Raw genomic sequence first — 25,013 nt, 5'->3', positions numbered from 1 at the left:
GGGCGGGAGGGGTTAAACACTTCATCTGCTTTCCCTCAGTGCGTGGCTGTCCCATGAAAGCCTGGAGCCAGCGAGTGGTGTGGGGCCATGGGCCGAAACGGAGCTCAGCACCCGGGAACGGTGCGTGGGAGTGGGTGTGCGTGCCCGTCCATCAGCCCCTGTGCCCGCCGTGCCGGCTTCCCAGTGGGTTTTCCAGGGACAGCTGGAGCTGCCGGCAGGGTCAGGATGTGACATCACCGGCCGGAGGAAAACCCTCGGCCCCGGGATTCTGTAGGAAACCCCGGCGGGCGCCCGAGCGCAGCGGCGGTCCCTGCGCTGGCATCTCCAGAGCGCCGGCAGTCCCGACAGGGAGCCTGGCTTGGACCTTCAGCCTTCTTCATTTTCTTTTGAATTTTTTTGATTATTTTTTTTTTCTCTCCCTTTTAAGAGCGGAAAGCGTAGTGAAGGGATTCAGAGCTGGAAGCTGGGTGTGCTGGGATGAGGTGAGTGCTGGGGGTGGAAAAAGTCAGGGATGCTCCTGGGGTGCTCCTAAGCACGGGTTGGGCAAGACCTGGTCCGGGTTAGCCTGGGAAGGAGCGATCCTTCACCCAGCCGGGGCATGAACGCCTGCAGAGGGCTCTTCCCCTTCCTCTGTCATGTCTCGACTCAGCTGCCAGGGTGTAAGTACCGAGGGAGCGTGTTTCGGGGATGCGGGAGGCTCCGGGAGCGGCGGGCGGTGGGGAAGGGGGGACATGCGGGGAACGGGGGACGGGGTGTGGGCAGACACTCGTTTCGCGGGTAGGACAGTCCCAGCAGCGGCAGTGCCGGAGTCGTAGGGAAGGCGGAAAGTTGTGGGCGGGGGGGAACTGGGCGAGAGCGAGCGGTCGAGAGAGGTTGTGAGCAGCTGGCTCCTCTCCTCTCCCTCTCCTCTCCCTCTCCTCTCCTCAGCTCCCCGTGTTTGGGTTTGCAGCTCTGACCTTTGGGACTGAACCGGAGCAGTCGGGTGTCGTGGAGGCTGTTGGGCACCTCTTTGCAGGGCTCCCAGCGAGTCACTGGTGGCAGCAGCGAGATCCCAGCCCCCAGGAATGAGGTACACCCAGAAAGCCCCCAGCCCCATTGGGTATCACCCATGAAAATGAACTGGACGTTCTGCCTTTATCCTGGAGAGACTGGGTTTTCTTTTCTCCTTGGAGGTGTCTTGGGTGACTAGAGAAAAACTTTTTTGGTGCCTTTGGGTCAGGCTGTGGTTCCCAAGGAGCTGCTGCTTTGGTGGTAGTGTGGCAGGGAGGCAGGGCAAGGAGAGGGACAGAGCTGGGGGCCAGCAGGACCAGCTGGGGGTCAGGCCAAGATGTGTTCCTGGAAGCTGTGCTAGGTCTGTTTTGCACGAGATGGGGATTTCCAAGCACCAGACGAGCTGGGGGAAGCATCAGTGTGGCTTCCCACTGGCAGCTGCCCCCAGCTGGGGCACGGGGGGTGCTGAGTCCTGCTGCTGCTCTGGAGATGGGCTGGAGAGGGGCTGCCTTGGAGGAGGCTTGCACCTCTCATGGGTCTGTGCAGCACCAGGGGATTTTGGGGCAGGGGGATGCTGCTGAGAGCTCAGGGCTTCTCTGCAGCTTCTCCAGCCTGTGTACTGGGCCTTGATCCCTCTTCCAATATCTTGTCTTGGCTCATTTCCTGGAAATTTCCATCATTTAGGTTATATTTGGGATTGGCAGCCAATAACCCCTTTTCTCACAGACAGCCCAGCCAGGGCTTGGCTACAGCAGGAAGCACAGAGGGAGTGGGGCCAGCACCCCGAGACTGTACTCCCCAGCATCATCCTTCAGCAAACCCTCTTCATTGGGTGACTAAAATCAGAGGTGGCTTTTGCAAAGGCTGGAAAGGAGGGGATACATTCCTCTCTGGGAACCCGTATGTCCACAGCCCCTGGCTAGATTGGGGCTGAGGTGGCTGCAGTACAAGGAATGCTCTGGAGAGGCAGCTTTGGCCTTCGGGGCACTTCTGGTAGACTTTCAAATCTACCAAGAAGAAGCCCCAGTTGCAAAGATGCTCTAGGACAGGTTGAAGATGAAACTTTGCAACAGGACTTCTTGAAGTGAAACTCAAGAGACAGGGCTGTCGAATCAGCAGCCAGACAGTAACACTTCCTAGAGCAGCAAAAATCCAGCTGAGTTCCAGGGCCAGCTGGTTTCTGGTCAGACTGTCCAGCTGGAGACTGGCTGGCTGTTTCGGGCTCAGACAGAGGGTGGTTGAGCTGATGCCTGCCCTGCTCCTCCCCCAGGGATGGGGCAGCATGGGACTTTTATGCTGCCTGTGGTGGGGAGAAGGGAATCCCCTAAAGCAGGGAAACAGAAGTAGATATCCGGGCTGCCGAAGGCAAGATGCCCCAGGGAAGCCCAAGGGGGATGTGCAGAACTGGTAGTATTTAATCTGCACTGTATTCTGTAGTGCCTGGAGCTGCACAGATCTGTGCTCTCCCTCCACAGCCTTCCCAAAGCAGTGGGAGCTGGAGTCTCCCTATGGATTAGTTGTGGTGTTGGACCCCTTGTTGTCCTCCCTGGCTGTTGCACTGCTGGTGAGGATTGAAGTGTGCTGCTAAAGTGGCTTCCTGTGGTTTCCAGTCAGATGTTTGTGCAAGTGTGTAACTGTCTCGGGCTGGATCCAGAGAGGATGTGCTTGGCACTGGAGCTGCAGGAGCTGCCAGTGTCCGAGCCTTCCCCTTTCCTTAACCTCCCTGATTGTTAATGCTTCCCAGGGGCACTTGCAAAGTACTTTTCCCCTGAAGCCTTTGCTTTTGCAGCCCTTAATATAAGGGCAGCCCAGGGAGGGAGAAAAGTTTTGAAACTGGGGAAACTGAGGCAGGGTGTGTGGGACTGTCCCTGGTGCCCATGAACCTGGAGCCTGGCCATGGGTCTGACTGATCCTTCCTGCTGTCTTTCTGACTAAAGTCTATTTGGGGTCAAAAGTGGAGGGTTTTGTTGGTGACCTTGCCTTGTGCCTGCAGGACTGAGGGGGAGGAAGCCCCCCTTCCACCACTCTGCCTGCTTTCCCCTTTTGTTTGGCCAGTTTCTAAACAGACTTTCAGAGTTGTTTTTGATTTATAACAAAGCCTTCTCATTGCAGTGTTCCTCTGTGGTTTTCAAATGATAAAAAAAGAAAAAAAAAGCTTAAGTAAAAAAAAAGAAAAAAAACAAAACAACTCTGAAATCTGAAATTAGCAGCTTAGTTTGACCCTGAACTTACATCTCTGACATCCAGTTCATTTCCTTTCATCTCTGGACATGTCAGCAATCTAGGAAATCAGCTTTTCATGTGTTTTCATGCTACTTCCAAGCAGTGGCCCTGCCTTGCCCTTGCAGAACTTAACCCTGTGCTCCTTTGGTTCTTGCTGAATCCAACTGAGTTTTGCTTCTGCTGCTACCAGTAAGAACAGGGACAGGACTGAAGCCAGCAGCCTCTGGAGCCATGGATGGGGCTTTGTGGCCACTCAGCTGGGTTTGAAGCCAGCCCTCTGCAAAGCTGAAGCTATTTTGGGCACACGGATGAGGGCGAGCACCAAGCATGCTATGGTGCAGAAAGGGATGTGCGAGCCCCCCGGGTGGTCAGTACCACCCTGTGGTGGGAACTGTGGTGCAGTGAAGTGGGGTTGCAGCCCTTGCCAAGGCTCCTTTTGGGAAAGCTTTGATTTTGCACGTGGGAACCAAAGGCAGAGGCCTGCGGGCTGCCTCGGCGGCGCTGATCCAGGCCCCGCCAGCACGGGCTGGCAGGGGGATGTGTGTGGTCATGTTGTAGGAAGCTGCTGTCTGAGCTTGTTGAATGGCAGCTTGCCCTTTGGATTTCCCAAAATGGGCCATGTGAGCAGTCAGTTGGGCTTGGAGCTTTGGATTTTAGACTCCTGTCCCATCCCAAGCCCCAGCAGACCACTGCCTGATTTCCAGGATCACGGCCTGATTTGCAGGAACACAACAGCCCTGAACGTCAGACTCCGCTGAACTCTGCGCTGCAGCTAAACCTTGGAAAATCCCCTGTTTTCTGTCTCTTTACGTGCATCTGTCCTAAACACTCGGCTAGTGATGGAAGAGCAGGGGCTGAATCAGATGTGTTAAGGTGGACCCTTGGTCTTGTGTTTGCTGCTGATGCCCTTTTCCAGCAGTTAGACCGGGGGTGTCACTGGGTCCATTCCCAAAGGACTTGGCCCTTCTTCCCACAAAGTGGGGCTGGGTGCTGGGTCCCTGCTGTGTCCCAGGGGGAAACTGAGGCATCAGTGACTTTGCAGAGCCAGTTCTCTCCAAGCTGGTATGTCCCATCTCAGTGCCCCGGCTGCAAGGGCCATAGCTGGTATTCCGAGCCCCATTCCTGGCCTCTGTGCAGCTCCCTCTCTACGCTGCTCACATCCTTCTCCGCACTTCGATCTCTCTGGGCAGTAAAAGCTTTGGAGTCGATGTAAAGAACAAATTTGGTTTTTTGGCTTGGTGCCTCTCTCTGCTTCTTCGGGTTGTAAATCCCAGGATGTGTTTTTGGCTTTGTGTTAAATTCAATTTCTGGAGAACATTTTCTCCAGGAAAGATGCACGAGGCCCTTTAATGACTTGGTAATTTGGTAGCGATGCTGGTGAGGATCCAGAAGGCAAAACCGCTTGTGTTACTCTGGCATGTGCTGCTGCCTGGGGAGCAGAGAGGCTGCAGTGCTGTGCTGCCATCCCATGAGCTCAGGGGACAGGTCTGCACCAAGCAGACTTGGGCAGCAATGGCCTTTGCTCTCCCATCCCCTGGAAACTCTTAACAGATGCATGGCAGGAAAACACCTGGCAGATGCTTAGCAGGCTTGTTGCATTATTTTTATTTTTTTTTTCCCTTTTAACCTGGTATTTTATTTGCATGGTACTGAAGCATGAAGCATATTACCACCTGCCTGATGCATGAGAACAGCTTGGAGGGTAACAGAGATCCAGTTGTGGATGATGCAGAGATGCAGTTGTGGGATGAGTTACAGGTCTGGCTTCAGGAGGTGAAACACAGAGTTTAGTTCCCCGTGAGTGGCTCAGGATTTGCACAGGACTTGCAGTGTGAGGCACAGGAACACGGGAATCCTCTTTATTCATGAAGCACTGATTTCACTGCTGATGGCCCCTGCAAGTGACACATTTGATGGGTTGTCATCTGCCAGGGTGGCTTCTTCTCACCCCACAAGAACCCAGTCCCTGCCTGGAAGAGCCTGCAAACAGCAGGAGCTCCTGGAGCCAAGCAAATGCAACCAAGACCAGCAGAAGTGGCAACATGGAGAGATGTCTGTTGGCACGACTTGCCTTGCTGAAATCCCAGGGAAACCTCCTGGGTTGGATCCCAGTCCCCATCTGTACTGATGCTAATCCAGAGGGGCTGTGTGACCTGGTGGGATTGGTCTGGTCTAACACGGGGATAACAGAGTTGTTCATCCTCTGTCTACCCAGCAACGAGAGCGAGGACACAGGCTTGGCACAGTGCCCCTCCAGCCCTGTGGGGTGGCAGTCCCTGGGCTTTGGTCAGGTGCTGGACAGAGGGGCTGCTCAGCTTTGTCAGGGGTCGTCGACTGGGCAGGGGCAGGGATGCCAGAGCAGCAGGACAGATTACTGTGTGCTGCATCATCCCCATCCTGGGAAGCTGCCAGGTGTCCGGTGGGGAAATCCTGATTTCTCATTATGTGCATGATTGTTTTTTTTTTCCTCATTTGAATGGCCTTTATGTTTCAGCCAGAGCCCTCTGCTGCTGGCTGGTGACAGGAGAGAGAGAGAGAGGAAAAACAATCCACATACGAGGGCAGGGACAGCCCCATGTCCTGGCTTGGTGACAGAGCCAGTTAGTGATAGGAGCTTTGAGGGGGAGAGAAAGCACCAGAGGTGCTGCTGGCCCCCTCCCTCAGCCCCATCGTGCCTACCTCCATACAGGCAGACCTCATTCCAACATACAGGCTGGATGCCTCATCCCAAAGGGAAGCCTGGCATTTCCTACATGACTAGATTAGGATCCCCATTGCAGTGTTATATATATATATCTATGTGTATATGTACATATTTTAGAAACTGCATTACCAAACTCCCTAACAAGCCTTTTTTTAGAGGTGTTATCAACAGGATATGCCTTGAATATGTGACAGCCGAGTGGGAAGCCCCGGATAAGGGCTTTTTTTTTTTTTTTACAGCCTTGTTGTGCCCAGAGTCCTATGGTCTTTGTTTGGCTCCCCCAGGGCTCCTGTACCGAGACCCTTCTTCCTCTCAGGACAGGCAGGAGCCATGGCACAATGCCAGCTCCCTCCAATGGCTGGCAATTTGCGAAAGCTCATGCTCTTTTTTTTGACGTGGGAAACAAACTCTTTGACATGGCCAGAGGCAGCTGCTTGTGGCAGGGGAGGAGAGAGCATCCAAGAAATATCTCCCAGTCATCACCCTTGGGCAATGAATTAGGATAATGGGGCTGGTGCCGTTAAGCTCCCACTCAGGCACATGATCTGGGGAAGGTTTGCAGGTACTCCAGTATTACAGTCATTCTGCATAGCATCATGTGATGGCTGTGACCCCTTCCGTCAGGCAAAAGGCACCCAAAAACATAGAGTTTTGGGTCTGGTTGAAGCTGGGCACAGCAGAGCATGGCAGGGTTTGGTACCACGATGTTGTGAAATATGCAATGGTGGCAAAGCATCAGTTCAGCCTGCAGGAAAAGCTGTGGTCAGTGCACTGAGGGCACCCACACTAGGGCCTGCACTTGTACTTGCACCAGGGTGCAAGGGCAGATTCTGAAGGGCAGATTCTGTGGTTCTGGGGTGATCACCAGGTCTTGCTGCCTCCCAGCGATGCTCCCATGGGTGGACTTTGAGGATAGCAGAGGGATTCCCTGGCAAGACATTTAGCTGGGCAAAAGAAGATCTGCCTGTGGCTCAGGACTAAGTTTAGAAAACAGTTTACATAGCAAGCTTTGGGCTGCAAGCTTTCTTTTTAATGATGAATGTGCACCCAGGTTGGTTTGGCTTGGGCACCATTCCCTCCTGCTCGTGACTTTGGGTAATTGACTTCCCCTTTCCATTAATCTTTTTCTTCCTTTTTTTTTTTTTTTTTTTTTTTTTAACTCTTTCTCCATCTCCTCCTGTCAGGGGGAGGTTGTTGGAAGACTTTCTCTTCCCTAAGCCTCAGCAAAGCATTTAGCACAAGGGGGCCTTGATCTCACATAAACACCACCAGTGATGAGCACGGGTAACTAAAGGCACAAGTGTATTTCAGCCTGTCCAGGACAGCCTGGGGCGGATGGGATTTCCACTGGCATTTCAGGGAGGAAAAGAAAAAAAGGGGAAATACCTCAGCTCTAGTCTATGCTGCAAACCTCAGGCAGGAAGGGGTGAGCTCAGCACTTTGCCAAGCTGTGACTTCCAGACCAAGTCACCCGGAGCATTGGCTGGACACCCCAACTGTTCCCGCGTGCGTTGTGTGGGAGCCTGGAGGGCCGGCCGCACCCCAGCACGTCATGTTGCTGTGCTGGGCTGTTGTTTCCCTTCCTCGGATGTGGGTTTTGTTCTTTTGAATAAGCACAGGGGGCAGAAGAACAAAAAATAATCTCCCCTTTCCCCATTGATCTCGGCGCTGGGGCTGTGTGAACCAGCAGGCAGCTGCGGTCACAGCGCGGTCCCCAGGGCATCGCTCGCCAGCCGCCGCCGCAGGGTCAGGGGTTATTTGTTCTGAGAAATCCCTGGGAAAGAGATGCTTCCCCTTTGCTGGAAGAGGAAAGGGTCGCCAGGTTGGGACACTCTGGGCTGGTGAGCTCCACTAATATCGTGGCTTTCCCTTTATTGCAGCTTACCTAGAGGTGAGGGGCTGGCTGGAGCCCCAAGAGCTGCCAGCGTGCTCGGGAGGGAGGAAGGGCTCTGCCTGCCATCCCGCTTTTCATGGGCAAGTCTGTTGGGTGCTCACCCTCTCTGCCACTGGTAGCTGCTCTGTAGGTCACCTTGGTGAATGCAGAAGGGCCAGGAGTTCACCTTAAATCTCTGTCCCCATGTGCTGCCACAGCAGCAGGGCCAGCCAGTATCCTGGTGGGAATTAATCCTGGCAAACATGCCCAGGCATGCAGCTGCCTTCATAGGTGACCAAAATTTCTTTTTCTCCTCCTAGAAACCTCCACCACTGAAGACCTGAGTCCTGGGTTTCACATTGTGTCAAGCCTCTGCCTTCACCCTGGCCAGCCCTGCCCATGATGGCCTTGTGTCTCAAGCAAGTCTTCAACAAAGACAAAACATTTCGTCCCCGAAAGAAGTTTGAGCCGGGCACCCAGCGCTTCGAGCTGTACAAAAAAGCTCAGGCCTCCCTCAAGTCTGGGCTGGACCTGAAAGCAGTGGTGCAGCTGCCTCCCGGTGAGAGCATCAACGACTGGATTGCCGTGCACGTGGTGGACTTCTTCAACCGCATCAACCTCATCTACGGCACCATGTCGGAGTACTGCACGGAGAAGAGTTGTCCCATCATGTCAGGTGGGCTCAAGTATGAGTACAGGTGGCAGGACGATAACAAGTACAAGAAGCCGACCAAACTGTCGGCCCCAAAGTACATGTGTATGCTGATGGACTGGATTGAGATGCTCATTAACAACGAGGACATCTTCCCAACCAGGATAGGTGAGTGTGCTCTGATTCTTCATGGGGTTGTAACTGGTGCAGGTTCCCAAGCTGCTGGTGCACTTCACGGTTGGTATTCTGAACTTTGTGATCCCAAGGATCACAGCATTTCCTGTCACAGATGTTCCTCAGTGTCCGTTGCATACCCCTTCCTGCAAATCAAGCTTGGGATTCCTCATCTGGCTCCTAAAGGATGTGGAAAACAATCTGGTTCTTTTCTGTGCTTAACCTTTTCCCACATATTCTGTGACTGTGAGAAATGACGCCTGGTGGGTCATCAGCTCCCTTGCTCTTCCTCAAAGAGCTGAGCCACAGGGCTGGTTAAAGGTGGTCACCACATCTCTGCAGCATGCTCTTCTCTTGATTAACCAATGCTGGTTTTCCAGGTAAGTTCATGGTCCCAAGGTCTAACTCTTATCCCACCTTGCTGCTCCACTTCTCAGCTCTTTTCCATTTCTGCTAATTTGTCTCAGCCCTGATTATACATCACATCTTGCTATTTAGCTGAGGCATTGCCCAAGCAGAGATGTCTGACCCAGGATCTGACCCTTCCAGCTGCCAAGCCTTAGTGTGTATGATGCATCTCTTCAAAAGGTTTGGCCTCAAGAGCTTGCAGCAACTGCCAAAGGCAACACAGCTTGCAAATGAACCCCTCTCCTGCTGACCTGCAGTGCTTGGCAGCTGCTGGGGCTGCTCTTAGCCCTGCTACTTAGATGGTTTCTTGTAGTTTGGGGAGGTGAGTTGAGGGGTTGGAGCTGATGCATTGGGTGGTGGGGCTGCCAGAGCATCAGGTCGCACTGTGGAGCAGTTGCTTCTCAGATGAAATGCAAAGCTGCTTGAAAGCAAAATATTTAAGGAGTTTTGGGGAGAAACACCTGGGTTTGCAAGTCTACTAGACCTTTTTTGTTTTCCCAAGCTGCACAGCAGACAGAGCTGTATGAAATCAGCACAGTTTAGACTCAGGGTTTTTATTTAAATGCTGGAAAACATTGAAGAAAATAGTCTGTGTGGGATTACTGGCTGCCACTAACTGTTGTAGCCCTGTTTGGCTGTGATGTAGTATCTAGTTGTGAGTCTTTTTAGGGAAAGTCTTTGGCCCTCGCAGGCACAGAGAGGTCATGGCTCTCTGCAAGCAGGAGGGAGGCGGTGTCTGCAGGCTGGTTGTGCCAAACTCTGAATTTCAGCTTTCAGGGATGGGGTGACCCCCCAAGACCCCTGGTCCAGCCTGGCTGCACTGGCTATGCCTGTGGTTAGGGTGGTACAACCTGCCTTCTGGGGCTTTCTTCTCTCTCTCCATCCATTCTTCTCATCCCTCCTCCAAGACCTGCTGGCAGTAACTGCCTTCTTCCCCTTGCCAGCCATCTGGGGAGGCAGTGCCAGATCCTGCTGCCAGAGGACAGGCAGATGCGTTGCCCTCAGGGCATGGGGCAGGCAGTCCTTGGGATTCACCAGGAGCATTTGCTGTGCCACAGAGGCATCCCTCCCTTGTGGGCTGTGGGCTCCACACATCCCAGTGCACAAAAAAGACTGGAAGTGTGGCTGGCCAATAGCATCGGTGTGGGATGCTCTGTGCTGGCAGCCCCAGCTCAGCTGAGGACAACAAAGTCCCTGTTGATTCTGGTTGCAGCTGGGCACAGGCTCGATGCTGCCATGGGGTGAAACTGCAGCCACAGGGTGCAGGGTGGATCTTCCGTTTTCCAAGGTGGCTTGTTCCTAAGGAGAAGCTCTGCATGCTGTTAAAAGCAGGGCACAGACGTGGATTTACTCCATTTTCCCTCTGTCCAAGAAGGAGAGGGCACTGGTCCTGTTTCATGCCTTTCAGGTAGGATTTGGGGTGTGATGCTGCTTGAAAACTACTCCGGGGAGTCAGGGCTCCAAGGATTCTTAACACAGCAGAAGACAAGTGGTCATGGAGGGACAGCAACATTGCAGCAGCCTCTGCTCACCCACATCTCCCTCAGAGGCACAAAAGCCAAGGAGAGTCAGGGTCCTGCTGGTTTTCACCCTGTCTCTGGCACTTCTCCCTCTGAGGTACAACACATCCCAATGCAAGGAGGAACAGCTGGTGCCTCTGGTTTCCAGTTTTTCTTTCTTTTCAGAGTAGCAGTAGTTCTGGGTGAGGTCCAGGCTGGCTTCAGGCGGTTATGTGGCAAACCCATGTTTTTTCTCTTCCAAAGCCATTCCCAGGGTCCCTTTCCAATCCCCTTTCTAAGGGAGGGACCCTCATGTCCCTGAGCGACTTCAGTCCCCTTACTGGTGTGTCTTGGTGCTTCTCACCTCCCACGTGTAAAAGGGAACTTAGCCTGGGATCGTGCTTTCATAGAATCATAGAATTATTCAGGTTGGAAAAGCCCCTTGGGATCACTGAGTCCAACCATCATCCCTACTCTACAAATTCTCCCCTAAACCATATCCACCAACACCACATCCAAACAACCCTTAAGCACATCCAGGGATGGTGACTCAACCACCTCCCTGGGCAGCCTATTCCAGTTTCTAACCACTCTTTCTGTGAAAATTTTTTCCTAATGTCCAGTCTAAGCCTCCCCTGTTGCAGATGAAGCCATTCCCTCTTGTGCTGTCGCTAATTACCGGTGAAAAGAGACCAGCACCAACCTCTCTACAATGACCTTTCAGGTAGTTGTAGAGACTGATGAGGTCTGCCCTGAGCCTCCTCTTCCTCAAACTAAAAATTCCCAGCTCCTTCAAGCATGCTTCATAAGATTGACTCTCTGGGCCCTTCACCAGCTTCATTGCCCTCCTCTGTCCTCGCTCCAGCACCTCGAGATCTCTCTTGAATTGAGGTGCCCGAAACTGGACACAATACTCCAGGTGTGGCCCCGCCAGTGCTGAGTACAGCAGTAAAACACATGAAATGCTGTTGTCAGCAAGGGGAGGAGGGACCCGGTGGCATTTTGTCATCAGTATGTCCCCAATTAACTGCCTTTCAGTGGCCTGCCGGGTAATTGCTCGGCAGGTCTGGCATTTCACAAGCTAGAGGTGTTTGGCCACAGGGAAATGTCACATCCGCCCGTTCCTGACGGGCTGCTCCTTGTCACCGCGCCAGATGACGGGGGAGGCTGGAGGATGCGCAGCAGGGAGGGACGTGGACCTCAGGGACAGCAGCCAGGGCAAGCAAAGGGAGATGCTCAGCCTCCCTCCTAAAGAGCCAGGCCCCTGGGAAAACACCCAGGACAAAGGAAATAAGGCACAGAGGGGAAAAGTGAATTTTGTGCTTTGGGGATGAGGTGGTGGCCGTATCACGAGCTGCATGCATCTCAGCTTTCCCTGCTGGCTCCTCTTTGCCATCTGCAATAAAACTGTCCCAGCACAGAGATTTTCCTGGCTAAGGCCACCTGACAGCAGACACAACAGTCTTCTTTTTAAACATTTTTTTTTTAGAAACAGCAGATGTTCCCCAAACTTGATAATGTTACCTGAGGCTAACCTCAGCATCCCTCTCCATCCAAATCTACAAAGCCCAGCACGTGATTCAGCAGGGCTCACTCACCCATGGCTGGTATGGAGGTATGGGTCAGAGAGAAAAACCTTCACCGTGGGCTGAGAGGCTCAGCTAGAAATGAACAGAGATGGTTCATGGGCTCGCAGGGTCCTTCGGCATCATGGGGGAGACCTTGGTTGGGGTAAATAAGCACAACTGCACTGAGCAGAGCAGAGCTGGGCTGATTTGCACCACCTGGTCCCTCAGCATGTGTCAGCTGTAGAGGTGGGAGGGGAGCAGAGCCAGCTGGGTGACAAACACCTTTGGTTTTGCCAAACTGTGTGATGTGGAGCTTGTGCCAGCTCTGTAGCAATGGTGGTGGGGCAGACAACATCCAAAATAGCAACAAGGGAGCCCGATGCCAGCAGACAGCTTGTGACCTGGCAGAGTTAACCAGCAGGACCATAGCCCTTGGCTGGCATGTTTGCACCTGTAAAAAATCCCTGTGGTGGCTGAATGGGGCTGGGGGGGATGCCAAGCCCTCTGTGCACCACAGCAAGGGGCAGGGGGAGGTACTGTGTCTTCCCCATCCTCAGGGAAATCCACCTGCAGGGTGGTTCTAGTTAAAGACTTTGCTTCATAATCCTTCCTCTAGAGTGGAAACCTGTTTTTCTCCCAGTCAAGATGAGGCAAGTCTCTGCAAGGGGTGAGCTTTGCCAACCTGATCACTACAAATCTACAGCAGCAGCAGCTTTCCCAGATGATCCTTATCAGTTTGCATGTGCTAGCACTCTGTTTCCACTCTTCCATGTAGCTGTCCTGAAAAATCCATTTAAATAGAGAATAAGCATTGTTCCCATGCAGGGAGAAGAATAAATGATTCTACAGGTGTATTTTTACCAGCTGGTAAAACTATATCAGTAGATTTCTTTAGTGAGTGGCCACGTAAAAAAAATATTACCATCTGGGAAAACTCGGCTCCTCTTGGTAATTGTTCTGTCCCGTGGTGCCTGGTTTTAGGGAGCTGCTGCTGGGAAGGAGAGTTGGATGGGATAAGGGTCAGCACTGGGCTGGGGGCTGCACAAGTCCAGGTGTCTTTCATCAGCACCACCACGGCTGCTGGAACCTCCCTGTTGTTAAATCCGTGAGGACGCAGGGTTTGGACCAGACCCAGCGCCGGAAACACCCTGTGCTCTGCCAAATGTGGCTCTAAAGAGCATCAGTCACAGGAGATTTTGGAACAGTTCTTGGAAAGCTTTTCAAAACTCAAGTTCAGCCATTCAAGCATGGTCCCAAAACAATTATTAAAACCAGAGAAAACTCGATTCAGAATGATCTGATACTTTCTCCCCACAACAGGATAAAAATGTTCAGAATTCTGCTAATTATTGCCATTCTCTCAGCTGGTTATTTTTTACAGGATTTGTCTTTTTTTCCCCTGCCTATTTTCTTCCAAAATTAACACTACACCAGCTTGCAGATGCCATGAGTTTTAAATGGGGCTTTGCAGACTTATTTTTAGGAAAAAATGAATCACCGAACAAGACAGTGGCCAAAATGGGATTGAGAAATAATAACAACAATAACTCATCACATAGTTTATTGAATTAATGCTTTTGCAGAGGAAAAAAAAATACAATTGCCAAGAAGCAAAATATCTTTCCAGTACTGATTCATCATGAAAAAATCAAATTGGCTGGAGCACAAGGGTTAGGGATGGGGGACATAGCAGGAAAGATCCAAGAGCCATTTGCAGTCCCTTCCCGTAAGTGCAGGCACTTTGTTACCCCTCATTTTCATTTCCTTTTATTTATGGTCCCACATGGTTTCCTTACGTTTTGAAGCAATCAGCCCAGAGTGGGGAAAACAGATTTCTGAGAGCATTAAATCACATCTTGGGGTTTTCAAGCAAAACATCCAAGATAAACTGAAGGTGCTAATTCATTTCAGGGCTGTGAGTCACGCGGCTCTGCAGCGCCCTGGCTGCGTTGCAGTGGGTGGAATTGTACCTGCTGCAATTACAGCTTTTGCTCTGGCCTGGGGTTCTCTCTTTTTCACCACCACAGATGGATGCTGTGCTCAGTCCTCCTGGGATCGGGCTCATCTCCACTCTGGGACAAGGGATGTTCCTGATTGGTCTGTATGCTGTGTCTGGGTAGCACATACCTGTGATTGTGGGTGGAGGAAAAGAGCTGACCTTGTGTATAAATGTTTTTCTTGGCATTTGAGCAAGTTCATGTTGCATCTCGTGGTCTCCTCCTCATCACTCATCATGCAAGACAAGTCAGAGGGGGGGCAAAATTGTGGGTTTGCTCCTGCTTTCTTCAAGATTGCTGGATGGTGCTAGTGAATTAAATGTAAAGGTAGTTTCATTGCCTTTAAATCAGCCCAGATGGGTTTTGTGGTGCTCTGCTGTCCCTTGGGGCAGCTGGGACCAGCATCAGTGGGACATGCTAGGATGGTGTTGCTGGGTTGCCTTGTGTGTGTGTGTAGGGCTAGAGAGACTGAAGCAAACCCAAGAAACATCACATTGCCAGGATGGTTTGTCAAAACCCGGGGCACCATCCTGACTTTTCTCTGGCCTGCCATGCTCCTGCTAGCGGGTGAACTCATCTATGTGGGCTTAGTCCCACCAGCCTCATCCCTTTATCTCCTGCTGGTTCATGCCACTACCTCGGAGACGGAGAAAGTCCCCCAAGCAAGGGCCACCACTGCCCCACTCTGAAGTGTTGTTATCGGCACTTTGGCCACTTTTGGGGTCTCCCTGTCACCGGCTGTGACACTGATCTGCCTGGCCCAGCCTGGCAGGGAGGTGGGAGCCATGGTGGGAGCAGCCTGCTGCCCTGCACGCTTGGGGAATAGCCCCATTGCTCCCCCCTTCCTGTCACAGTGACCCCTCCTAGCAGCCAGGATGGCTCCAACATGAACCCACAGGGGCTTGGCTGCTCAGTGTAAAGCTAAGGATCTGCAATGGGGGGATAGGTGCATGGCCAGTCCTGAGACCCCTGTTCCAGGGCCTTCTTGCTGGGATGTGCTGGCTGCAGTGTGTGCCTGGCTGCAGGGAGGAGGCACAGCCTACTCTTGCTGTGTCTCCTTGTGTGCTGGAGAAGATGTCACATATGTTGTCTGCTGGACATCCACTGCACCAGCAGCCATGACTCGGGGCAAGTCGTGTTGATGCCAGATCCTTCTGCTGCTCTCTGCAGGTTGATCAGACACAGCCTTTACTCTTCCCTTTCATCTCTGGGCAAGGGGACGGTGAACTTCTCCAGTTCCTCCCTGGTGTGGCTGGTGTCTGCTGGGGCTGCCACGGGTTGTTTTCCAAGTCACTGGATCAGCAGCGAGGCACGACTGCTTATCAGATATCTGCCCAGCTTCCTTCCCGGTGGGAAGAGCTTTCATCAGGGGGTGCTGGCCCAGGCACAGGGTCCAGTCGGGCATCTGCAGCCTGTGCTGAGGGTCCTGGCACAGACACGGCTGCAGCACAGGGAGGGGATGCAGGACCTGGGTTGTGCCCTGCACTGCTGGGGCTGCCTGTGCCTCCCCGAGCAAGAGGGGTGATGCGGGGAGACAGAGCCAGGGCTGGATCCCAGTGATCCCTGGACCCAAAGGACCATAGCTGGTGGTGTCATGAGATTGTAGGGTGAGATGTGTTATTTAGGAGTCCATGGGTGACTACCAACCACCACTACAGCTTGGCCATGTATGGAGGAGGTGGCCACACACTGACACCTTGTGATGGACACAAAGAAGGGCAGCCCAGCTTCACCTCTCAGGAGCTGCTGCTGGTTTCACTTGAGAGCACAATGAAGGGGTAGCCCAGAAAGGTACTTCATAGGTCTTGGCTGCTTGGTGGTATATTTCCAGGCATCATTAGGTACAAGATAGCCCAAGAGCTCCCATAGTTGCTGACAGCCATGAGATTTGGACTAGATGATCTTTAAAGGTCCCTTTCAACCCAAACGATTCTATGATTTATGCTAAATCTCTGTTTCCTGATACAAGAGCTGCTTTTGAAGAACCCAGGATGTAGCTGGAGGTGTCACCCCTCTAAGTCTCTCAGCTGCCAACATGTCCATGAAGAATTGCTGGTAACTGATTTCTAGGATAAGACGGTTCCTGGCTAACCTCAGGACAAAAGTGGTGGAAAGCCTCTTGTCATCATCTGGCAGTTCTGAAGGTGCTCATCTAACAGCTGTATTTGGACCATAAATGCTATCAGCCCTGGGAGTCTGAGATCCTTTTGAGCTGCTGTTCACTGTCTGATCATCTCTCTCAGCTCAGGACTGGGTTGAACTTTGGTGCTTTCCCCCTCTTGGCAGTTTGGTGATAAAGTCCTGGTGGCTGGTCAGGTCTGATTTCTTCCCTCTTGCCTTTGACCTGAGAAGACACTAGGCAAGTGGGATGGGTGACAAACTGGAGGCAACGAATGTCCTGCTGTCTGCCTGCTGGCACCTTGCTGAGTTCCTGGCAGCGACTGCTCAGTTCTGGTCCCAGGGAGACAGGCTGTTCAGAACAGTGTGTATTCCCCAGCCAGGCCTGGTGATGTGTGCTCATCAGAAATTACTGACCCTGATTAATTTTCTTTATTTAAAAAAATGATTCTTGACTGGTTCTTCAAAACTGGTCTGCGGAGGCCACCCTAAGAACATGTCTGAATCCTCAGGTGGGTGATTATGGTTTTTATTTGCTCAGCAACTTCTCACTCAGTGCCAAAAGCTCAAATGATGCCACTGATGAAGCAAACTGTGTCCCTCCTGATGGCAGAGAAACCTGGAGATCTCCCTCTGATCCCTGCCTTTATCTGACTAGCAGGCAAGGAGAGCTCTGCAGCCAAGGGTGCAGGGCAGAAGCAGATCTCCAGTACCATCTCTGAGCTGCTGGCATGAAGAGAACCTGGTTGTACTTTGCCAGATGCAAACACCCTTCCCAGAAAATCCTAATGGGATCTGTTGGAGCTGGCAGCAAAATGGGTCATGCTGCCACCCCTGCAGTGGGAGCAGCCCTGGGTCTGCAGCCTGCTCATGGTTGTGCAGAGCAGCAGCTGTGAATCAGTCTCAAAACCACCTCTCCGTGTTTGCATGAGGGCCAAGATATATGGTCCCTTGAGGGGTGGCCAGGACATCCACCTGTGGCGTGAGCACACGGGCTTCTGTCCTGCCTGCTGCACCCCCGCTGTGTGTGGAGCAAAGTGGGGCTGGGGGTGATGCTGCTTTAGACCAAAGGTTCTGTTCTTTGTGCTGTGATACTGGACCCAGCATCTGCCAAACCCTGGGCAAAACACAGGCTCCACGTGTGGTGTTGGAGGGACAGATCCTTTGTGTTTGCCACCCGTGGAGGAAAGGGGCATGGCACTGCTGCTGGGAAACAAACCTGCCAGGAGCCCTTGGGAAAAACAGTGTAATTGCTTAGTGAGGCTGATGAGGAAGAGTCAAAGATTAAGTTGCCATTTGTAATTCTTTTAGCTGAGAGATTTGCTGATGCTTTCCACAGCACACAATGTGTGAGGTGGCCACGTTTGGGTGGAGGTTATTTTGAAAGGTTATTAAGAGGTTATGTGCTGCATTAATAAGAAGCTAAGGGAGGAGGCTTGTACAACTGTGGGAAGGGAGGATTTTATTTTGTCTTTTGCAAATTTGCATTGAATTGCTCAGGGGAAAGGAAGAAGCTTCAGGAAAACAAATTCTAGTTGCTTCATTTTTTGCCTCCCAAAAATATGTGCCACGTTTCAAAGCCTGTTCTCTTAGGAGATTTATCCCAGCCTTGCTTACACTGACTGTATCACACTTCTGAGATTTTCACTGTGATAGAGGTGTGTTTAGATAAGGATGAAAATGTACGTGATGAAATTGTGTCCGCGTGTGGGAAAAGGTTAAAAGTATAAAACAATGTTTGGTGGGACCTGTTCTTGAACAACCTGGGAGGACATCTCAGGAGGGAGCATCATACGGGTACAATGCAGTTACAACCTAAGCATTGTTAAGAGGGGCAGTTTTCTTCCTGCTTTAATGAGACTTTTGCATAAAACAAGGATCAGGAAAAGAGGTAGAAAGCCCACCTGTTTCTGTTGATGCATCAGAAGTGATGGCTGAGGGTGTGTGGAGGGAGAAAAACAACATGAACCATGTTTTTGATTCAGAGGACTAGGGAAGCTGTCATTTCTGCTCAGAGGAAGTTGAGTTTTGTTCATGGACCTGAGTATATACAAGTTGACTTACACTCTGCCTGCACAGGCTTGCAAGGGAAAGGAAGGGAGAGAGGGCAGGTTGCTCTGGATGGAGCCAGATGTGGAGAGATGTGGCCTTCTTCACTGGATGAGAAATTTTATCTCATGGGGAAACTCCCCAAATCTTCATAAGATATCTGCATGAAATTGCTGTTTGGGCAATGAGGAAGTATGTGAGGAGAGCTGGATGCCAGGTTGATCCAGTGTTGCTGTCACTCTTGATATTAGCCAAGGGAGTCTTTTCTAATCACCCGTGGTTGCCTGTTAAACACAGCAGGGACATTTAAACTCTAGCTGTTTTTTGTGGAAATGGTCAAATGGCTTCCAACTTGCTTCTGCTTTGCAGGTGTTCCCTTCCCCAAGCAGTTCCAGCAAGTTTGCACTAAGATCCTCACCCGCCTCTTCCGTGTCTTTGTCCATGTCTACATCCACCACTTTGACAGCATCATCAACATGGGTGCTGAGGCTCACGTCAACACCTGCTACAAGCACTTTTACTACTTCATCAGGGAGTTCAGCCTCATAGACCATCGGGAGCTGGAGCCTTTGGTAAGGATGTCCCAGGGATGGGGAGGTGGTGGGGGTGTGAGTGGTGTGGGCTGAACACAGCACTGGTATATTCAGGTGGGGACTGAACTCTGAAGAACAACCATTTTTTTCTACCCTGTAACCATCATCCTTAGTGCCCTGAGCAAGAACTTCCCAGCAACACTAAGGAAACTCTTTACCCTTTGACAAACCCCTCCTGAAACTTTGCTTCTGCTGCCATGTCTACGAACTGCTCTTCAGTGTCCTCAGGACCACTGTAACATGGAGTCCCTCCACACTGTCTTGGTAGCTCTAATGCAATTTGCACATCAGAGTGTTGCCAGCCAGTTCTGTCCACACGGCCTTTACGGGTCAGATTTGAGCCCCCATCTCCTCTCCCCAGTCTGAAGTTTTCCTGTTAGGAGACTAAGGTTCCTGTTTGAGGTCTTTGTGTGAATTAGTTGTGGATGCCCCATCCTTGGAAGTGTTCAAGGCCAGGTTGGATGAGGCTTTGAGCAACCTGATCTAGTGGGAGGTGTCCCTGCCCATGCAGAGGGGATGGAACTAGATGATCTTTAAGGTCCCTTCCAACCCAAACCTTTCTATGGTTCTGTGATTCAATTACAATGAGACTGCAGGAAGACAAGCTCCAGTAGGACACCCAGTTCCAGACAACAGCTATAGAGGCCAAGCTGGAGAGGCCTCACTGGAGCTCCAGGTTTCTCTGCAGCCTCCCTTGGGAAGCAATTGACCAGGTAGAGAGTGAGAAACCTTGAAAATAGCAGAACTGGTGGGATGCAGAGGCCAGACAGCTGGGGCACATGAACTAGGAAACTCACACAGCTGGTTCTGTAGGAGAAGCAAGTGTGACACGGGCAAGGCTGAGTGTGGTCTGGCCTAAGGAGGGCAGGATGCAATGGGGAGAAGAATCAATAGGGAGCCCAGTAGTTAGCACCTGCTAAGGGCTGAGTTGCAGAAAAGACTGTTTGCAGCAGCAGAGAGCCAGGGAAGACCATGAGGATCTAATCCCAGAGAGAGAAAAGAGCTGAGAGAAGTCCCAGCATGAGCTGCCTGTTTAGGAATATCAGGGATGCCTCTGAGTGCTAAGTGCTTTTGCTGCTTCTCTGCTTTCATGTGTCTCAATTTGCTGCCTGTCTGCTCTGATGGTGATTTGGGAGAACAGAGGGATGAGGATCTAATCAGCAGAGACTTGACTGACAACAGCATCCTATGTTAATTACTTCAAATCGTTTGATTGTGACCTATATTATCACAACAGCCCTCAGCTCCAGAAAATGGCAGCTCAGCATCAGTCTCCTCTGTCAGTCTTCCTCACCACTGCTCCCCATGACAAACTTTAGCATTGATATACAGCCCATAATGGTGTCTTCTGCTTTGACTGATGCTTGCTAATGTAAATAATTAGCACTTAATAGCCAAAGCAGAGGCTGACATTGCTAAATAGGCCTTCAATGCCAGTGACTCACATGCAACATGAGATGATTTATGGATCTAGATGAATCTAAGATGAACAGATTTTCCTTGTGTGATGCAACCAGGGTTAAACTACAAGGAAATGAGACACATTTACCTCTAGTCTGTCTGTGTCTCATCTCTTGGTGTGCCCATGTGTATCCGAGGTCTACAGCAGACCCAACCACATGGGAGACCTCCTTCCCCCAAGGCCATGACTTGCTGTAGGTGTGTTAGGAGAGTGTCCTGCAACCAGAGGATGGCTGTGTTCAGGATGCAATGCTGAGTTGAGGAGGGAGGGACAAGTTGCTGCAGCTTATGAACAACTTTCAAAAACTGAGAGTGGTCCTTTTAGCCATGTTGTTAGCCCGGGGAGGCTGCAGTTTGGCACTGCCATCAATCCCAAAGTCTGCATGGGTTGGAATTGAGCCAGTAGCTTCCAGCAGGATTTCTCTCTGCTACAGGCAGGGAAAGCAATAATGGGAAGTTTCTTCATACGCATCCCAGAGGCTCTAATGAGCCCCTGGGACCTGGTGTGGCTCCAGTTCATTGTGCTGTGGAGTGTGTGGGGAGCCTGGTGCTCCTGCTGTTCTGGCTTTGCTTCAGCAACAGTAGTGGGGATGCACAAATAGTAACATCCAACCTCTGCAGCATTTTCCACTTGACCTCAGTCCACTTTTCTGTGGTTAATTACTGTCCCCAGCCCAGGGTGGAGCACCAGTGACTTGCTTTGCTCATACCCCTTCTCTACTGGGCTGCACCAGAGCTGTTGCTCTGATTCTAGGTGGTTTTAAGTCCTGAAGGATTCATCAGCTGGTTTGACACTTAAGCAAGGACAGGCAGTGCATTGCATCTGCCTTCATTTTTGGCTAAGACTGCAGGGTTTAATTTTTGCAAATTCTCAAGGTTTGTGGAAAGGCAATAATCTCTCAGTAGGGATGAGATGAGGTTCTTTAAGAGGTTCAGTCTCTCTTGACAGCCTCATCAACCCAGATCACTCTCCTAACCGTGCATTTAAATGGCCAGTTAGCCCACATGAATCCCATGAGACTCCTGCCTGGAGATGCCTCTTCCGTGCCTGAGACTATGGAAGGCCACCAAGCATGTGAAGGAAGCACATTTGGAGCAGGACAGTAGTTTTGGGTGCTGTGGTATGGTTGGAGCTTCCCAGACGTGGACTTTCTACAGAGAAGGCCCAGTGTTGAGAATTAGGAGTAAGAGGAAAGAAAAAACAGCACCTCCTCAGCCAGAAAATGACCTTTTACACCCATGCAGTTTAAAAAAAACACAGGGATTGTGGGATGAAGGACTTCTTGGTTTCTAAGCCTGCCTCTGGCTGAATCTCTTTTTGCTGCATCAGTTTCCTTTTTGTTAAACTTGTTTGGGAAATTATTTCTTAGCAGCAAATCTTGGAAGCCAAGAGTGAGATGGATGCTTTGTACAGGCAGAACCAGCGACGGGCAGTGATTCACTCCCTTAAGAAATGCAGAACTGTGGGGGCAGAGGGAAACCATGCCCTTGTCTCCTGATGAAGGCAGATCATGGTGCTGGGCAGTCCTGGCAGAGGTCCAGCTGGTTACACACCAAGGCAGAGCTGTGGGGGATTTCCAGAGCATGATGAATGCCTTGGACATTTGGGGCCAGCCTGAGGAGCTCGCAGGCAGCTTGGGCCCCCCCAGCCCTTCCTGCTCAAGGCTGCTTTTGCACGTGGTGCTGTGCTAGCAGGGTGGGCTGGGAGCTGTTGCAAGAGGATGTCCACCCTTTTCTCACACCCCACATCCCCCCCCCCGGCTTCTTTCCGCTTCCGAGATGTTTGCAAACATTTCCCGTTTGCAACACGACTCTGTTTCAGCATTGGCTTTTCATTTCATGGCAGGGTTCTGCACTCCAGTGATTTGTATGTTCCTCCAACAGAGAAGCCCTCTCTTTGGCACTCTTCCCCGATGGGTTTTAAAAACAAAGCTCTCAGCACTGAAGAGCTGAGATTGCAGCTTCTGTCCCCCTTTGGTTATATCACAAAGGGCCTTTTATGGGGTTACTCAAGGGTCATCCTCCTTTCCTAGTTCCCCTTTTTTCAGTTGCATCCTTCCTGCTTTGCAGACCAGTCCTACTTCAGATCGATTTTAGCAGCACATTTTAATGTGCAAACCTTTCTCTGGGGTGTGTGAGGGGGTCTGTGTGCACATGCAGATGCACAAGCCGTGGACCTGAAGAGCCAGAGAGAATCACAGACTTCCCTTGTTGCAGCCAGGTTTTCCAAAGCCGTTAGTTGAGCTCCCTAAGGCAAGGACAAATACTATCTTCCACCAGCTGAAAGCTGAGCACCATCAGCTGAAAGCTTCCATCACCTGAAGGCTGATGCCATCCTGGCTAAAGAAAACAGTCTGTTAACCTAAACAGGGCTCGTTCTTGCAGGAGGTTTCCTGTGGTCCTGTTATTAGCACTTATTTGTGTTGCAGCCTGACCGCGGGATCCTCTGCCAAAATTACAGAACCTTTGGCTGAGCTGTCGTCAGCCCCTGGAGCAAGTGGCAGCAGCTCCCAGGAGCAGCAATGTGTCCTCTCTCCCTAGGCAGTGGGAGCAGCTCTGCCTTGTCTGGCTGCTCTGTGGCTGAGCCAGGAGCAGGACCTGCTCTTTCCTGGATCTGGATCCAGGATCCAGAACCTGGTCCAGGATCTGGACCTGGATCTTTCCACATCTCAGCCCATGCTCTTTCCTTGGACTGCTTCCAGAGCTGGGGCATGGCCAAAAGAACCATGTGCCACGGAAACTGAGAAGGATGCCAGGAAGGAGCTGCTGGGGCAGAGGGTTTCCCAGGAGGGCTGGCATGGGAAACAGACAAATGCTCCCTGAGACTCCCACAGTCCCTTCCTTGGGTTGTTTTTGGACACCCACCAAACCACCTGACATGTCACTCGACTAAAACCTGTCACTTGCCCTTACTGTTTCTCTCTTTTCTCTCTCCCTTCAATGCAGAAAGAAATGACAGAACGAATTTGCCACTGAAGCTTTTTGGCCAGTGAACTCAGCTGGTTCCTTTGGACTCCAATGGCACAGGACACCCTGTGGTGGGAGACCTCTCCCCAAGGACTTGCTCTGGGCATTTCAACTCACCAAACTATGAACACTGCAGAAGAGCCTCTTCAGACCAGGGCTGAATCCTAAGCTTGACAAACATCTCTGGACCATTTTTTATTTTTCTTTTAATAGATCCCAGTTTCTGTTAGATGGTTCTTGTCTTAGCAAGCCACTGACTGACTGGAGAACAAGGCAAGTTTGGGTGACTTTTGCACACGCTGGTTTCTAAGACTGAATCCCATGCCTGATAACATCCCTTCAGCTGCTGTTCCTCTTGTTTTGCCCTCAGTTATACTGATCTCCAAATGTTTTATTTCTGATTCCTGCCCTGTGAGCAGGTGTGACCGTGGCTGCCGAGCACTGCCTGTTTCCTTTGCCATGCGCAGTGAGTTTGTGATAACATGTGAGATCATCTCTGCAGAGTTGGTGACATTTTAACCCAATTTAATGCCTTCATGTTGCTGATGTTGTGTTTTGAACCGTGAGTTACGAATGTCTCCCCTTCTGCCCTAAAGAATGCTTCACCAAAGGGACCTTTTTTACCCCTCCAGGGATTTTTCACGCTTGGCAGAGGGGACTTCATGATGTTCTAAGATGCATTCAACACTGCTTGGACCATGGCAAGGTGGCCTCATGACAGAGGAGATAAACTAGGCCACTCTTCCATGTGATCAGCACAGTCTACCTAAGAAAGACTCAGAAAGTTGGGGAAAGAAACTGTTGCCAGAAACCAACATTTTCAACACAGCAGCACTTCCTGACATACTGTCTTGGCTCAAGATCAGCAGATGCTGACTGTAGAAATAGTTGTTTTCCATTCTCCAACCCTGCAGCACAGTAAATCAGGTGGAGAAGGACTTTAAGAGACACCTCATCTATCCTGTTCTTCCAAAATGCCAAGATCAGTCCTTCTTAAACCTTTTTGACCTTTTGAAAGCCACTGTTGCTGCCAGGTCTGTGCCATTATTCCGCTGAAAGGTATCACATCTCAGTTTTTTCCCCCTTCTGCTTGCAATGCCTGATAACTAATGTTGTGTTCCCTGGGCCATTTTTCTTTTGACAAGGGTTAAAGTATTTTCTTGTCCTTTTTTTTAATGTTTTGGGGGAGTTAAAACCAACTTGTCTGAGCCACAGCATCATTATATTTGTTTTTCCTGCCCTTTTTCTGTGAAAGTTTTGTATGCTAGACACAGCTGATATTTATAATCTGGGGTTTGTCCATTTTTGGGGTAGGGAGGGGATGTGGCTAGAAAATGTAAATATTTAGGCCAACACAAAAGCACACAAGTGAATTTTTAGTGCTCAAAGCACTTATTTTGTTGTGAAAATCTATTTTTTTTAATCTTGTGTACCAGATATATATTTTTACAGGGAAATAAAACAGAGCAAAATGGACACAAAAACACCTGATACATCATTCCAAGGTTTTCAGTGTAAAATAATCAGTAAAAGTCCAAACATTCTTGTTCTGTTACTAATTAAAAAAAGTGTTAAGATGCCTGGTGTGCTTCATTCTTCCCTGATTCATCTGTAATAAGACAGGCATCATGAAAAAGCACCCCAGGATAACTTAAAAATGGATTTCCTCTGAGAGCTGCAGCACTGATGGATCTCAATGCCATGCTGAGACCTCAGCTTGCATCTCAAGAGAGCAGC

At 50.9% G+C, this 25,013-nt stretch overlaps 1 protein-coding gene across 5 annotated transcripts; it reads left to right on the top strand.

Moving 5' to 3' along the window:
- Positions 1 to 296: 296 nt before the first annotated feature.
- MOB3C (MOB kinase activator 3C) lies at positions 297 to 23,396 on the top strand. Of its 5 annotated transcripts, none has more exons than XM_051625639.1 (5): positions 297 to 482; positions 950 to 1,069; positions 8,111 to 8,610; positions 18,625 to 18,827; positions 23,256 to 23,365. In XM_051625639.1, exons 3-5 carry the CDS (start codon positions 8,190 to 8,192, stop codon positions 23,283 to 23,285), a joined length of 654 nt encoding a protein of 217 aa, XP_051481599.1. In that variant the 5' UTR covers positions 297 to 482; positions 950 to 1,069; positions 8,111 to 8,189; the 3' UTR covers positions 23,286 to 23,365. The 5 variants fall into 5 exon arrangements, with proteins under 5 accessions (XP_051481599.1, XP_051481598.1, XP_051481602.1 ...); XM_051625638.1 differs by having other exon boundaries at positions 928 to 1,069; XM_051625642.1 differs by lacking the exon at positions 18,625 to 18,827 and having other exon boundaries at positions 928 to 1,069; positions 23,256 to 23,396.
- The last annotated feature ends 1,617 nt before the right edge of the window (positions 23,397 to 25,013 follow it).

Source organism: Apus apus, chromosome 7 (assembly GCF_020740795.1).
Source record: "Apus apus isolate bApuApu2 chromosome 7, bApuApu2.pri.cur, whole genome shotgun sequence".
Classification (NCBI taxonomy): Eukaryota; Metazoa; Chordata; class Aves; order Apodiformes; family Apodidae; genus Apus; species Apus apus.
This window is presented reverse-complemented; position numbering and strand designations above follow the sequence as displayed.

Excerpts from the sequence above, each read along its gene's own strand:
- MOB3C (XM_051625640.1), top strand. The coding sequence starts at position 8,190 with ATGATGGCCTTGTGTCTCAAGCAAGTCTTCAACAAAGACAAAACATTT. Across the intron at positions 8,611-18,624 it reads CATCTTCCCAACCAGGATAG|GTGTTCCCTTCCCCAAGCAG; the intron begins GTGAGTGTGCTC and ends TCTGCTTTGCAG. Across the intron at positions 18,828-23,255 it reads ATCGGGAGCTGGAGCCTTTG|AAAGAAATGACAGAACGAAT; the intron begins GTAAGGATGTCC and ends CCTTCAATGCAG.